Source organism: Pipistrellus hanaki, assembly GCF_964339955.1.
Source record: "Pipistrellus hanaki genome assembly, chromosome: 9".
NCBI classification, from domain to species: Eukaryota; Metazoa; Chordata; class Mammalia; order Chiroptera; family Vespertilionidae; genus Pipistrellus; species Pipistrellus hanaki.
This window is the reverse complement of record NC_140511.1, coordinates 79,238,249-79,253,213: the sequence shown is the minus strand read 5'-3', so window position 1 is coordinate 79,253,213 and position 14,965 is coordinate 79,238,249. Positions and strand designations below refer to the sequence as shown.

The 14,965-nt window shown below is 62.8% G+C and overlaps 2 protein-coding genes across 8 annotated transcripts in view; one reads left to right on the top strand and one right to left on the bottom strand.

The window, feature by feature from the left end:
• The window catches only part of LTBP3 (latent transforming growth factor beta binding protein 3), a 17,771-nt gene extending 14,347 nt beyond the window's left edge, over positions 1-3,424 (top strand). For 4 of the 5 annotated variants that reach the window (XM_084893748.1, XM_084893746.1, XM_084893747.1 and 1 more), the window contains 10 exons: positions 515-643; positions 902-1,069; positions 1,214-1,297; positions 1,423-1,551; positions 1,641-1,778; positions 1,870-2,010; positions 2,120-2,281; positions 2,359-2,439; positions 2,517-2,648; positions 2,772-3,424. In XM_084893748.1, the coding sequence (XP_084749874.1) occupies positions 515-643; positions 902-1,069; positions 1,214-1,297; positions 1,423-1,551; positions 1,641-1,778; positions 1,870-2,010; positions 2,120-2,281; positions 2,359-2,439; positions 2,517-2,648; positions 2,772-2,932 (1,325 nt within the window). In that variant the 3' untranslated portion in view covers positions 2,933-3,424. The remainder of the gene's footprint in view (positions 1-514; positions 644-901; positions 1,070-1,213; positions 1,298-1,422; positions 1,552-1,640; positions 1,779-1,869; positions 2,011-2,119; positions 2,282-2,358; positions 2,440-2,516; positions 2,649-2,771) is intronic. The other variant, XM_084893749.1, reaches the window with a different exon arrangement.
• On the bottom strand, positions 3,300-14,965 carry SCYL1 (SCY1 like pseudokinase 1). Of its 3 annotated transcripts, none has more exons than XM_084893750.1 (18): positions 14,779-14,965; positions 14,367-14,507; positions 14,068-14,190; positions 13,765-13,991; positions 13,369-13,459; positions 13,131-13,286; positions 10,448-10,606; positions 9,530-9,637; positions 8,305-8,418; positions 6,444-6,599; positions 5,695-5,883; positions 5,507-5,582; positions 5,100-5,264; positions 4,755-4,894; positions 4,116-4,187; positions 3,818-4,030; positions 3,675-3,729; positions 3,300-3,551 (listed from the first exon to the last, which is right to left on the bottom strand). In XM_084893750.1, the coding sequence occupies exons 1-18, from the start codon at positions 14,887-14,889 to the stop codon at positions 3,427-3,429; spliced, it is 2,421 nt and encodes an 806-aa protein (XP_084749876.1). In that variant the 5' UTR covers positions 14,890-14,965; the 3' UTR covers positions 3,300-3,426. The 3 variants fall into 3 exon arrangements, with proteins under 3 accessions (XP_084749876.1, XP_084749877.1, XP_084749878.1); XM_084893751.1 differs by having other exon boundaries at positions 4,116-4,184; XM_084893752.1 differs by lacking the exon at positions 14,779-14,965 and having other exon boundaries at positions 13,765-13,987; positions 14,367-14,501.

Here is a 14,965-nt window from a genome sequence, read left to right as displayed (position 1 = left end):
TTCATTGCCACGGAGTTGAATCAGAGCCTAAAGCATAAGTATGTTCCCTCCCTCTTCTCAGCAGAGAGAAGCACGGGGTGGCACTCCAGACCAAAGACCAGTGTTTGCAAAGCGCAGAGGTCTGAAGGAGCTGGTTGTGTTAAGGAGGGAGAGGACCCCAGTCCTCTAAACGCAGAGGAGGGGTGTTGGCGGTTGAAAGGGTGATGGGACTTAAAGCTGATGGGAGACCAGAATGAAAAGTTCTCACGTGCTGACCTGAGCGTTAGGACTTCACGCTGTTGTCAGTGGGACTGACCCTGCTCACAACAGTTGCGGATTCACTTTAGGATTCACACACCCACCCCAGGCACACAGACAGGAGGGCTTCCTGCTGTGCGTGCTCTGAAGTCAAAGTGGAAGTTCAGGTTCTGAGCTTGTGTGAGGCCCTAGAGGCCCGCCCCCCCCCCCCCCCCGCCCCGGGGGAAGGGGCTGGTTTCCCCCTGAGCAGCCCTTCCTGTCCCCTCACGCCCCGAAGACATAGACGAGTGCAGCCAGGACCGGGGCCTGTGCCTTCCCCACGGGGCCTGCGAGAACCTGCAGGGCTCCTACGTCTGCGTCTGCAATGAGGGCTTCACGCCCACCCAGGACCAGCACGGCTGTGAGGGTGAGTGCCTCCCCGCCCTCTTCTGGCCAGGTGGCGCCCCTGAGCTGCATGGGGTTCAGAGATGCATCCTGGTCCCAGCCTCTGGAATCTGGGCAACAGGGAGACATTTCTTTTGCCTGGAAGAATCCAGTGGGCCAGACCTGGCTTGAGGGTGGAGGGTGGCCATCCCTGGGTGGCTCTGGGGAGGAGGGGGTGTGGGAGCAGAGGGTGGACCGGGAAACACAGCCTCAGCGCGCTGAGCTGCCCTTCCCCCCTCAGAGGTGGAGCAGCCGCACCACAAGAAGGAGTGCTACCTGAACTTCGACGACACGGTGTTCTGCGACAGCGTGCTGGCCACCAACGTCACCCAGCAGGAGTGCTGCTGCTCGCTGGGGGCCGGCTGGGGAGACCACTGTGAGATCTATCCCTGCCCGGTCTACAGCTCAGGTCAGGAGCCGGCAGGCCCTTCCCCTTCCCAGACCCTCTTTCTGCGTTGGGAAAAGAACTGGGGGGAAATGAAGCTGAGGGCTCCGAGGTGAACCGGCAGGCAGGCACGCATGTGCTGCTCAATCCTCCCGCTCCCATCCGCAGCCGAGTTCCACAGCCTCTGCCCCGACGGGAAGGGCTACACCCAGGACAACAATATCGTCAACTACGGCATCCCAGCGCACCGCGGTGAGCCCCGCCCCCTCGCTCTGAGCGGCCCAGTTCCGGTCAGCCTGGCTCCCTCCGGTCCGGGCTCCCAGGCCTCGGCGGCCCCGCAGGGGGAGGCTGCTGAGCCTCACGGTGTCCCTCCGCAGACATCGACGAGTGCATCTTGTTCGGGGCGGAGATCTGCAAGGAGGGCAAGTGCGTGAACACGCAGCCCGGCTACGAGTGCTACTGCAAGCAGGGCTTCTACTACGACGGGAACCTGCTGGAGTGCGTGGGTGAGTGCCGGGCCGGCGGCCGGGGAAGCGGCCCGGGGAGACACGCAGGGCCCCGGGCCGGCTGCTGCACCGTGGTCTCCTCCCTGCAGACGTGGACGAGTGCTTGGACGAGTCCAACTGCCGGAACGGCGTGTGCGAGAACACCCGCGGCGGCTACCGCTGCGCCTGCACGCCGCCCGCCGAGTACAGCCCGGCCCAGCGGCAGTGCCTGAGCCCCGCGGAGATGGGTGAGGCCCGGCTGTGGCTGGGGAAATGGAGGCAGGCGGTGGCCCGGGATGAGCGGTGACACCTCCCCCATCCATGCCCCGCTGTCCGTAGACGTGGACGAGTGTCAGGACCCCGCAGCCTGCCACCCTGGCCGCTGTGTCAACCTGCCGGGCTCCTACCGCTGCGAGTGCCGCCCGCCCTGGGTGCCCGGGCCCTTTGGCCGAGACTGCCAGCTCCCCGGGAGCCCGGCTGGTGAGGGCGAGGGTCCTCGGCACGGACCCAGGGCCCTCCGCCGTGAAGCCTGGGTGCGCAGGGGGGTGGTCCCCACCTCGGGCTTCTCCCTGACACGCCCCCTCCGCAGAGCGCGCCCCGGAGCCGCGGGACGTGTGCTGGGCCCAGCGCGGGGAGGACGGCATGTGCGCGGGCCCCCTGGCCGGGCCCACCCTCAGCTTCGAGGACTGCTGCTGCCGCCAGGGCCGCGGCTGGGGTGCCCAGTGCCGCCCGTGCCCGCCGCGCGGAGCTGGTGAGCCGACCAGGAAGGGTTGGGGGGGGGGGCACGGGGCAGAGCTGAGGTCGCTGACCACTGGCTGCCCCTCCCAGGGTCTCAGTGCCCCACATCGCAGAGTGAGAGCAATTCCTTCTGGGATGCGAGCCCCCTGCTGCTGGGGAAGCCGCCGCGCGGTGAGTAGGGAGGGGACAGGCGGGGTCCGGCCATCGCTGGGGCGGTGCTGACCTCTGTGTCCTGCCGGCCCGCGCAGAGGAGGACAGCTCGGAGGAGGACTCGGACGAGTGTCGCTGTGTGAGCGGCCGCTGCGTGCTGCGGCCCGGCGGCGCCGTGTGCGAGTGCCCGGGCGGCTTCCAGCTGGACGCCTCCAGAGCCCGCTGCGTGGGTGAGCGGGGCGGGGCCAGAGGCCGGGGCGGGGCCAGAGGCCGGGGGCGGGGCCTGGACAGAAGCTCGGGGGCTGTGCAGCTCCGGTCCCCTCCAAAGTCCTCACCGGTCACCCCACCCCCAGACATCGACGAGTGCCGAGAGCTGAACCAGCGCGGGCTGCTGTGCAAGAGCGAGCGCTGCGTGAACACGAGCGGCTCCTTCCGCTGCGTCTGCAAACCGGGCTACGCGCGCATCCGCCCCCACGGGGCCTGCGTGTCCCAGCGTCCCCAGCGTCGCCGCTGACACCACGTTCATCCGGGACCTCAGCGATCACCAAGCGGTTTCTGCCCGACAATGGGGCGAGCTCAGCCTCTAGCTTCGGCCCGGACTCGGGGTCGGACCCAGGGACCGCCAGGCCTGTAGCCCCTTCCAGAGCCCTGGTCCCGAGGGTGCCCATCTGGCTCCACCTGGTTACCGGTGGATGTTGGGCCTCAGGGCGCTGCCAGCCTTCCTCCCAGAGGGTTTCCTAGAAACTGATAAATCAGACCCTGCCTCTTTATTCTTGGCTTTTGAAGCAAATTGTATATTCACCTCCGTGGTAGGCATGGACTCTGCAGGGCAGTGCCAGACCCAGCCTCCTCAGAGGGGCTAGAGGAGCCCAGCACAGGGGTGTGAAATAGAATTTATTGTGGCTCTGATTATGTACATGTGAGATGTGCCTGGCCGGGCTGGCATGGTTTGTACAATAAATACATCCACAGGGCTGTTCCCCGTGGCCAGGAAGCACCCACACCAGTTCAGTCCAGCTTCCGGGTCCCCAGCTTCATGGGGCCCTTGGCGGCCTTCTTCTCGGCACGTTTGGCTTCCATCTCCCGCCGACGTTCCTCCCGCTTCTTCCGGGCCAGCTCAGCCTTCACCTGCCCTGCAACGGGAAGGGAGGCAGGCTGAGGGCCTGGGCCAAGCTGGGCCTGATTCCCGGTCAGGCCTGCCAGAGGGGTGAGGTGAGGACTGCCCTGGGTGCCAGCCCTCCTCGGGGAGCACTCACGGCTCTCGGTCTCCAGGCCGTCCCAGTTGTCGTCACCCCATGAATCGGGTCGTGGCTGAAAAGGAAGCAGGCACTGAATGGGAGACCAGCTCCTGTGGGGTCCTTCCCAGGTCTGCACCTCCCACAGGACGGGAGTCGGGTACCTGGGTGCCAGGCTCCCGCCGCGCCACCAGGTCAGCAAAGGGGTCGCCTTTGTCGCCGGGCTCTGGTCCACCCCAGTTATACGCGCTGGTCAGCTGTGTGCCCTCAGGGGGTGGCTCCTGGGCACTTGGCTCCTGCCAACCCTGCTCCCACGAGCCCTCAGCTTCCCAGCTGCTCCAGTCCGACTCGGGAGGTTTGTGGGCGGGGTTGCTGGTCTGCAGACGAGAAGGGGGAGGTCAGGCCAGACGGAGGGGCCAGGCACAGCTCTCCATGCAGACACTCACCTGCCCCTGCACTCACCTGCCCAGCGCAGCTGGCTTGGCCCCCAGCGCTCCAGCTGTCCTGCTGGGCTAACACAGACTCGGCCTCCTGCTACCGTGTGGAAAGAAGAGAAAGACCATGGGACCACCCCACCTCCAACCCCAAAGGGCCTCCTCGCCATGGGTTCCACCCTTGTTTTTGCTTCTCCGCAAGCCCTGCTTCCCGTCAATGAGGCGCACACACTGCACCTGCCTTCACACTCCTAGGCTGGGAATGAGATCCAGTCCCACCCCTCCCCCAGACTGCGGTCAGGCAGATGGGGAAACAGCCCAAAGCCCACTCCTCCTCAACCGGGCCTGCCCCCCTGCCCCAGGGAGGACTGGTCTGGATCCAGGCCTGGGAGTGGCCTCTCCTTGCTGGGCACTGAAGCAGGTGGGGGGACAGGGACAGGCGAGAGGGAGGCTCAGTGGGCCGCTCCCCGCCCGCCCTGCTTCCTGGAGGTGAGCGGGAGCACATCTGCCAGCTCTGGCCACCGCGGCCGCTCCACGATGTCTGCTCAGCAGGGAGGCTGTGCAGGTGCGGACAGGCCTGGACAGGCCAAGCCACAGGGGCCCCTTGAACGGCAGCCGGTGGCCTTTAAGCTGGGGTCCCCCGGGAGGCCCCCTCAGCCCCACTCACCTCCAAGCTGCCCCAGTCTTCGTCATCCCATCGGTCGGCAGCGCCGCTGTCCTCCGCTGTGTCCTTGCCCTCCGGGGCCTCCCAGTGTGCTGAGGTGCTGGGGGTGGGAGGGGCCGGCGTGGGAGCCGGGGCAGGAAGTCCTGGGAAGCAGAGACTCACCGAGTTCCCACACGCTGGGACCCAGAAAAGTCTCCGAACAGGGCAGGGTCTCTGGGGGTGGGGGCAGAGTGTAGGGAGTTGGGGACCAGACCCAACCCTGTCCCCTGTGTCACCAGCCCAGGGGGTCAGACAAGAACAGCTCCTGGGTACCAGCCCTCGGCCCCTGAGGCGGCCTGGGACACTCACCCTCAGGCGGGGGTCTCTGGGAGACGCTGGGCTCCCCGGGGGCAGCCGCGGGGTGTGCCCGGATCAGCTTGGAGGTGAGCGAGGAGACCCCTGTCACGGCCCATCCTGCCCAGCTGGCTGCGGCTCCCCCCATTCCAGGGCTGGAGGCGGCGTGGACATCCTTCTCTGGCAGTGACAGGAGACAGTGAGGCACTCGGCGTCCACGGGAGTGTGACAGGGCAGAGTGAAACAGGCTCTAGGGTGGGCGCCCTCCTCCAGCCTGCCTTCCCTCATCGGCAACATGGCCGTGAACAGTATCAGTCTGCGCTCTCGGTTCTCCCGGCTTCCGGAAACCAGTGAGGTGGGAGGGGCCAAAACGCGTGGTCGGCAAGGATGGAACAGGAGGGAACGTGGTGTGGGCCACTCACCCACTTCGGCCAGCTGGGTGGGGTCCTCTGACACAGACTCCAGTTTGGAAAGGAAACTTCGAATGGCCTTGAAGGCCTGTGGGGTGCAAGGGGCAGAGCTGGGGCTTCCAGGGCTCCTGTGAGCCCGAGAGGCCAGCGAGGCCCCTTGTCCCCCAAGCCCGCTCCCGGGCCAGGCCCCGTTTGCGCACCTGGTCCCGCACAGACTTCTCGGGATCCACAGTGAGGCCGCAGAGCACAGGCAGGATTTTGTGGGCGCAGTCGTTCATGGAGTAGAGGTTGTGGGTGGCAGCGAAGCCCAGAACACCGGCAACCCGAGACGGTGCGAACGGGTCCTTGGTGGCCCGGCTGAAGGCGGAGATGAGGACCCTGTGTCTGGTCTGGGTGGAGCAGGAGAGAGGGCCCCTGAGTGTAGGGTCAGTCCTGGGGCCCAGAACTGCCAGGCCTCACTTCCCAGAGCAGAGGCCACCCATGCACAGGGCTCCCGGGGGCTAAAAAGGGGTTAGTCACTAACAAGTGGGGGTGAATTTACTTAAAACTCCGGATCTTGGCTTCTCCCAGACCACTGGACACGGCCTCAAGGTGACGGGTGACGGGGGCCGGAGCAGCAGCTGCCCTGGGGTGGGGCTGTGCCTCCTTCCCCCCTGCCCCCCTGACCCAATCCACTCATTCCCGTTAACTCCTGGGCACCGCAGGCGTCTGCATTTACAGAACCTGACTGAGCGGTTGCACATAGACTGTGGGGCCCAGCAGGCCTGGGTTCAGTTCCCAGACCCACCACCGACTGGCCGTGTGACCTGCACAGCTCACTCCACCTGACAGCAGGACTGGAGGACCTGGGACTAGGTCTCTGGCAGGAAGATGGTCACAAACAAGGAGGCCTGCCCCAGGGAGGCCGCGGTCCTGACAGGACAGAGCGGACAGCTGTGCGGGCACTCACACTGGCGCTGAGGTAGGAGCCGATCTTGCCCAGGCAGACGGTGGTGTTGCAGCGGATGGGGCCCTGCTCGTCCTTGGCCTGCAGCCGAGCGAAGTGCTTCATCAGCTCCACGTTGAGGTTGGCCTCGTTCAGCTTCGGGGCCAGGAGCAGCATGGACTGCAGGGCGGGACAGGGACGTTGTGGGCCTGGGCACTGGCCTGCCAAAGCCCTCCCAAACCTGCCTCCCAGCGCGGTCCTGTCCCCGCCCACAGTGCTGAGGACGGGACCCCACTTCCCCTCCCCCTCTCCAGCAGAACCTCCCAAGTCTGCCTGCACTCCGGTCTCCCACCTCTCATCTGCTCTCTGGCATGCCTGCAACTCTACTCGACTTTCACCCCACACTTTCCACCAGCCGGCTCAGGGGGAGGGCAGTGGCCTCCATGCTGCTGGACCCAATGGCCAATCTCCATCCTCACCCAACTCGACCCTCAGCAGCTCTGACACCCTGAGCTCTCTCTCCTCTTCGAAACTTTGGTGTCTGGTCTTCCAGACCACCCCCCTGTCCTGGTTCCCGTCTGACCCCGCCAGCTGCTCCTCCTTGGCCTCCTTCTACTGAGCGCTTACTGTTCAGACCCCAAGGCCACCGTCAGGCCACTTCCTTTTCACACCTCGCCCTCGGTGCTCTCACCCTCCCAGGGCTCTGAATGCCCCTTAGCCGACAATGCCCTGATGCACACCTCTAGCCCAGACTCCGTCCCTAAACTGCACATGTGATAGCCAGAGGGCGTCCCCATTGGCTAACAGACATGATGACCAAGGCTCGGCCCAACTCCTCCCGCACACCTGTCCCTCCCGGGCTTCTCTGTAAATGGCGACTCAACCTTCCAGCTGCTTCGGGCAGAAGCCTCGGGGCCTCCCTGACTCCATATCCACCCATCAGCGAACACCCCAGATTTCACCCTCAGAATGTGGCCCTCCTCTCTCCTGCTGCAGCTCTCACCTGGGCCGCTGCCACAGGCCCTCACAGTACCTCAGCTTCTGGCCTCGCCCTGAGTCAATTCTCCACACAACACAGCGGTTCTTTTCAAACAAGTCAGACCAGGCCAGTGCTTGGCTCCTGTCCCATCGAATACATCAGCCCCCTGCCACTCCCTATGAGGCCCCGGCCCCCAACCCCGCCAATCTCCCAGGGCCCACGCCCACACCCAGGCCCTTCAGCCTCACTGAACCGCTTGCTGCTATTGATATTTCTATACTCCAGGCACTTGCCAGCCTCAGGACCTTCGCACACGCTGTTCCTGCTGCAGGAGGCACATTTCCTTCAGACCTCCACGTACCTCAGTCCTTCTCCGTTCCTTAACTGACTCCTCCTTGGCAAGGTCTACCCCGACTACTGTTTGTAAAACCCTTCTCTTCACATCCTATTACTTCCTAATGTACATATATATATATATATATATATATATATATATCCTATTTAAATATTTATATATATGTATTTATTTTTAAATATATTTTATTTATTTTTTACAGAGAGGAATGGAGAGGGATAGAGAGCTGGAAACATTGGTAAGTTGTCTCCTGCACACCCCATCCCCTCAAAGAAGCTCCATGAGAGCAGGGAGTCTGGTCTGCCTGTGCTACCACATCCCAGGGAGGTGCTCAGCCACAGTCTACTGAACAGAGGACTGTGGGCCATGCCCACCTCTCCCCCACCGCTGCTAGCTGCACCGATGGCCTGGATCTACATGCAGGAGGGTGCCTGCCCGTCCCATAACCTTCTCAGACTCACAGGCCAAAATCAAGACCTGTGTGTCCTGGGCTAAGCCCCCTCTAACCCTTGGAAAGCCAGGGTGGCCACTCTGGGCCTGGCCACACCCACCTTGACGGTCTGCTCCCGGATGGCAGGGTTGGTGTCTAGGAAGCCATGCACGACGTGGGGAAAGATCTGGGTATTGACTGTTGGCTCATCAAGGTACTGGATGAACTGCTCCATCTGGCCAAGAGGGAAGTGGGAAACTCAGTCAGTCCCTCCATCCCCCACCACAGCCATGGACCACTCTTGGCTTGGTTTCTCCACCTGACAGGCACTGCCAGCCAAGGGGTCTCCTGAGCCCCCACCTGCAATCTGGCCTCAGGCTAATGTGGAGAGGGAGAAGAGGCCAGAAGGATGCTGGGAAGAGCTAGGGATTGGGAGTTGGTCCTCCTCAGCAAGCCAACTGTGTCACGCCCCCTCTCAGAGTCCCCACTACCTCTTTTGTAAAAGGAGGTATAATCCCCAACCAGACAAGGGTGTGAGGTGGGCTGGTACATTTTGTTTTACTGGTTTTTGTTTTTCTTGTTTTTTTAAAATTGATTTTTCACAGAGAGTCAGAAACATCGATCAGCTGCCTCCCACACACCTCCTACTGGGGATGTGCCTGCAACCAAGGTACATGCCCTTGACCAGAATCGAACCTGGGACCCTTGAGTCTGCAGGCCGATCTATCCACTGAGCCAAATCAGTTTCGGCTTCTTTTACTAATTTTATTGATTTTTAGAGAGAGAGGAAGGGAGAGATAGAAACACTGATGAGAGAGCCCGCAACCCAAGCATGTGTCCTGACTGGGAATCAAACCAGCAACCTCTTGGTTCCTGGGTTAACGCTCAACCTCTGAGCCACATTGGCTGGATGAGGGCTGGTCCATTTGTCAGCTGGAGGGGGAATGACACCGGAGAGCCACCAGGTAGTTCCTAGTCCACAGGGGCCCCATCCTCGATCTCATCCACCTTGTCTGGTGCTCCCAGCTCCCTGGGGTTGGCAGGAGACATTGTTCCTGCTCTCGAGGGCTAAGGTGCATGCGCATCCCAGTGAGCGCTCAGCCAGTGTCTACCGATCAGGCTGAGGCGGGGGTGCTGGAGCCTCAGCCAGGCCGGCGGGGCCGTCCCGGAGCTGCCGAGGAGCCCTGGATGATCTAGACTCAGAGAGCACAGCCTCCCCGGGCCTCGCCTCATGCACGTGTGGGAAGGGTTTCCAGGGGGCCAGGGCAGGGCCTGTCACCGCCTGCGGCTGGTGCCTCCCAGACACCTAGGTGGCTCTGGGTGCAGTGGAGGGGCTGGCGGGCTACCTGCTGTAGGAGGCGGATGCGCATGGCCCGGTCCGTGGATGAGAACATCTTGACCACGACAGGGATGATCTTCTGCTGGTACTCCTCCGCGCTCAGGAACTTGCCCACCTGAGGGAGGAGCAGAGGCTCAGCTGCAGCCACGGAGCGGGAGCTGTCAGAGGCTTATTAACTCCGGCTGCTCTCCCAGGAGGGATGGAGCGATGGGGAGGGAGGCGGGCACTTCCTCAGCAGCCACTCTGCCCTGTTCCAGTTCAGAGAGCCCTGCCCTTGGCCTTTCTGGGTCAGCCTCTTAGGAGGCGGATGGCAGTGCTGCCCCTCCCTCCTCAGGCACCTACAAGCCCAATGCACACACAGCTCTGCCTGCAATGTCTGGGGGTTCCCAGTGAGACAGGACCTGCTTGCTGTCTTCTCGCCAAGCCCCTTCAGGAGAAAGGGTTCGGGCAGAACGGGGAAAGGCAGGTGCCGGTGAAGGGCAGCCTGGGTCTGAGGAAGGACAGGAGGACCTCGCCCACAGAAGGAGATCACGTGGCCACGAGGGAGGATGGAGTGAGGTGGGGAGCAGGTGGCCCCGGGGCCCTGGGAGCCAGGATGGGACCACAGGTCACACAGGAGACTGTCACTGTGACATAGAGGAAGGACTGAGGGCTCTGGAGCAAGGGGTCTTTGGAGAAAGAGTTTTGGAGGCACAGGGTTTCCCCTCCCCAAAGACCAGAAGTCCCCTGGCATGGGCTTGGGTCTGCCCTAACCAGCTCCTCATTTGGGCTTGGCGCCTGCCTGTGCCTAGAATGGCCCGCAGGGCTGGCCCCCACAATGGGGCCTCCTCTTTTGTGGTTCCGACCCACCAGCCAACCTCCGGCCCCCAGTCCCTGAGCTCTTAGCCTTGCTGTCCGCCCTCACTGAGGCCCCTGGCCCGCTCACCTTGAAGAGGGGGGTGAGGACCACGGCCCCCGCATTCCCAAACTCGAAGGCCGTCAGCAGCTGGGGCAACACCTTGTGCCGGCAGAAGTCCTCGGGGAATGAGTCCAGGCTCTTGCTCAGCTCTTGGAAGAACTTTTGCTTCTCAGCCGGCTCTTTGATCTGCAGGAGGGAGGACAGGGCGGGATGCAGGAGGAAGAGAGCAGCCTGCTCATGGCCCTCCCCGGCCACAGGCAAGGACAGGGGTCACCCAGCCTGAAGAATGTAAGCTTGTGAGTCCATCTGCCCGGGTTCAAATCCCAGGTCTCCCATTTATCAGCCATGTGACCCTGGGCAAGGTTCCTGCGTCTGTAAAATGGGAAAATAACTATACCACCTCCCAAGGTTGCTCTGAGGATTCAACCAGAAAATGACACAACTGCCAGCACCGTGCCTGGCACATGAGAATCAGTCATCTCATCACTGCCACCTGGCCTGTTGCTAGAAAAGCAGCCACTGTGGGGATCAGGCCCTTTATCACTAACCCCATCACACAGATGAGGAAACTGAGGCCCAGAGAGGTGACGAGGCTGGATTGGGCACAGCTGCGACCCCACGCAGGGGGGAGTTCACGTGGGAAGTCAGGGCTTAGTTTACCCCCAGACCTGGTCAATTTCACTCATGGAGCCCAAGGAGCCAGGCTGTCAACTGAGTTTCCTTTGGTCCTAACCCCTCAGAGGCCATCACATCCACAACTTGTATTTCTTGAGGACAGATACATGCCAGGCAGGGTTAGATATTAAAACCTTTACACAGGTTAAATAATCCTCCTCACAGCTTTATAAAGGTACCAACATAATCCACATTCATCCCAACAAGGAAGCACCCTGTCCAGTGGGGCTCAGTTGGCTGAGTGTTGTCCAATGCACCAGAAGGTCAAGGTTCAATTCCTGATCAGAGCACATACCCAGGTTACAGGTTCGATCCCTAGTCAAGGTGCAGATGGGAGGCAACTGATCAATGTCTCTCTCAAATCAATAAGAATATTTTTAAGTCAAAATTTTATTTTTTCATTTACTTACTTTTGTTAATCTTCACCTAAGGATATTTTTTTTCATTGATTTTTAGAGAGAGTGAAAGGGAAGGTGGGAGGGGGAGAGAAACATCAATGTGAGAGAGACACATCAATTGGTTACCTCCAGCATGTGCCCGGACCAGGCTGGAGATCAAACCTGCAACTCTTTGGTACATGGATCAACATTCTACCACTGAGCCACACCAGCCAAGGCATTAAAAAAACAAAACAAAGAACAAAACAAAAAAGACAACTTTTTAAATCAAACAAGGAAGCTGAAGCACAGAGCAGGGAAAGGAGCTTATCCAGATTCATAGCTAAGAATCGGTCAGAGGAGGGTTTGACTCGAGCCTGGGACCCGGTGTGCTGTACCCAGGTGCCGTCATTCCATTCACAAATGAGGAGGCTAAGGCTCAAGGTCAGCGGCCAAGACTCGAACCCAGTCCTGCATGATTGCAAGGTTCCTGTGCTCCCTGCTGGGCCCCTCCCAGCCACTGCCGAGCCCGGGAGAGGTGGTCCCGGTGCGGATGAAGGGGGCCTGACTGGCTCTCGAGGGGCCCCGCCAGCTTGGAGGCAGGCTTGGCGCTCTGACAGCAGGTTCTGGGGCAGCCAAGGCCCAGAGAAAGGCCAACCACATGCAGGGTGGCACCAGTCACGGCCGGGCTCTCTCCACCACTCCGCCACCTGGACACGGGCACCGCCTCCTACTGGCCAGAACAGCCCGGTCCAAGGAGAGGGCGGCCCAGCAGCCCAGCCGTGAGAGAGAGCTCCACGTAACAGAGTTCCTGCCGCCCCCACGCTGCCCAGGAGGCACAGGACTCGGTGCTTCCGGCGCTGCTTCTCCATGTCCGGCCCAGGGCAGTGCTTGCCACGCCTCCCACTCCAGATTCCCAGGCCCGTGTGCCCCCTCACAGCCGTCCAGAGGACAGCCTCTCCCCTTCCTTCCTTCCACCTCTGTGGGCAGCAGACAGTACTGTCACCCCACCAGATGGAGAAACTGAGGTTCAAAGAGGTTAAGCTGAAGGCTCCCTGCTCACCATCTTGCCATTTGCGGTTCCCTCTGCCTGGAATAGTCTTTCCCAGTGACCACCCCATCCCACGTTCACACACTTCCGGTCTCACCTCCGACGTCACTGAGGGGCCCTTCCCTGAGCACCTGCCTGCTATTTTCCTCCTGGCACCCATGCCCTCCCATGGAACACGGCTTCCTCATGTATGTGTTTCCTGTCCCTGTTCCACGAGTTCCCAACGAGGGACTGAGAGCAGGGACCTCAGTCTGACTCCTTCCACCACCCTCCTGCCCACACGGCAGCCCCGCACAGGCCCGGCACACATCCGGACACAGCCAGCAGGTTTGATGGAGTTAATGGCTAGGACAGTCACTGTGCACCTACTGTGTGCCAGGCACCACACTAAGCACTTTACACTCACTGAATCCTCACCACCCCTTCTAGAAGGTACCAAACTGAGCTTCAGCCAAGGGAGACCACACACAAATGAGAGCAGGAGCCAGGGTCTGAGCTCAGAGCTAGCTCCACAGTCCACTGTGGTCGCCGAAGATCTCACTCTGAGGGAGCCTGCAAAGTGGGGGGGCGGGTGAGGAACGCAGGCCCCAGCCCGGGGGGTGCTCACCTGAATCTCTTCCAGGAACAGGTTGGTGTCCACAAAGCGGTTGTTCATAAAGGCCCCGGGCGCCCGGCAGCTCTGCAGGAAGCGGGCGGGGTTGGGACGCATCTTGGGGTTGGCTCCGACCAGCTCGCAGTAATGGGGCACCAGCGATTTGGGGATCTGCGGGAGAAGAGTCAGGGGCAGGGGCAGGGGCAGGCAGGGCTGCCGGCTGGCAGGGAGGGGTGGGGGACCAGACACTCACCTTCCCAGGGTTGCGCAGGGCCGCGGGCCGAGGCAGGGGCCCATTGAAGACTTCCCAGATGAGGCAGCCCAAGCGCCACATGTCGGCTGACCTGGGACAGTGACCAGAGCTGCTGAAGGCCCCTGCTGCCAGCAGGCCTCCAATCTGCTGTGGGCGCCGGGCACACACTGCAGGGCAGACCCTGGCCGTGTCCTTCAGCGGGTCCCCCGTCAGCCCCGATAAGCAGGTCGCATCGGCCCATTTGACAGATTTTTAAAATGGGGCTCAGAGAAACAAGGGCCTCTGCCTCAGGTCACAGCTTTGGAATTCAGAACTGCCTGACCCCAGAGCCTGTGTTTCTCCTGCCCCACCCCCTGAGGGCCGCGGGGCTTCCAATGGAGCGGCCTGGGCACCCACCACTTCTCTCTGGCGGCTCTGCCGCTGCCATCAGCCAGCTCGGGGGGGTCGTACTGCTCCAGCTCGGGGACCCCCTTGCAGGGGGGCGCCCCGCCGTTGCCCTGGGCCGAGTACATGTAGTCCAGGCCCCCGAGCTTCCACTCGCCGGCGCGGTCCACAAACACGGCGGCCATGCAGACGTTGTTGTGGATGAGGCTGCAGTCGTTGACGAGGAAGCTGAGGGCTTTCTGGGGGCAGAAGGAGCCATCACAGCCGGGTACCTGCGGCCCCCACCCCTGCCCCAGGGCCACGCCCCCCCCTCACCACGATCTGGTGCAGCCCCCAGGACAGCTCCAGCTCCGTGGGGCCCCCGGCCTCTGCCCGGGCCTTGAGGTACACGGCCAGCGGGGTCACGGCCTCGGTCACTACGTGGAGGCATTTGTCTGTCTGAGGGGACACGGATATCAGCTCAGGCGAGGAGAGGGGAGGGGAGGGGAGGGGAGGGGAGGGGAGGGGAGGGGTGGGGGGACGTGACAGGGAGGGGGTGGGAAAGGGGATCAGTCCTGGGCGCTGAGACAGAGGGGTGACACCGGGGAAGTGCGGGGCAGAGCGGGGCAGCGTACCTCCAGCCCATCGATGAAGGCCAGGATGTTGGGGTGCCGGAGCGTCTTGAGGCGCTTGAAGGCGGCTTTGGCCACCTGGGTCTGCTCCTCGGCGCCGGGCCTCACGTCGTACACGAAGATGGACACGGGGCTGCCTGTGGCCTGGGGGCGCGGGGCCTCAGTGCGGGCGGCCGCTGGCCTCCCTCCCCGGCGGCCCGGGGACCGCCGCAGGTCTCCCCGCCCGTCCTCAGACCCCCGGGGCCGCCGCCTGTCAGTCCCGGCCCTCCTCCCGCCACGTCGGCACTGCCCGTCCCCCTCCCGCGCCCGTGGTCCCGGCGGCTCCGCGGCCACGTCAGGCGGGCGCGACGCGGCGGCCGGCGGCGCTGACGAGGCGAGACCGAGGCCCGCCGCGGCCTGCGGGCCGGCGCCTCACCTTCTTGCGGCCGCGGTGCAGGGCCCAGGGCCCCGGCGGGCTGCCCTCGGCGGGCTCCGGGCTGAGCTCGAACGGGAAGTCCCGGACCGGGTCCCGGACAAAGAACCACATCGTCCGCCGCCGCGGGCTCGGGCGCCTCTGCTCCGGGTCCTCGGCAGCCCGAGCCGGGCGGGGCGGGGCCTGGGCG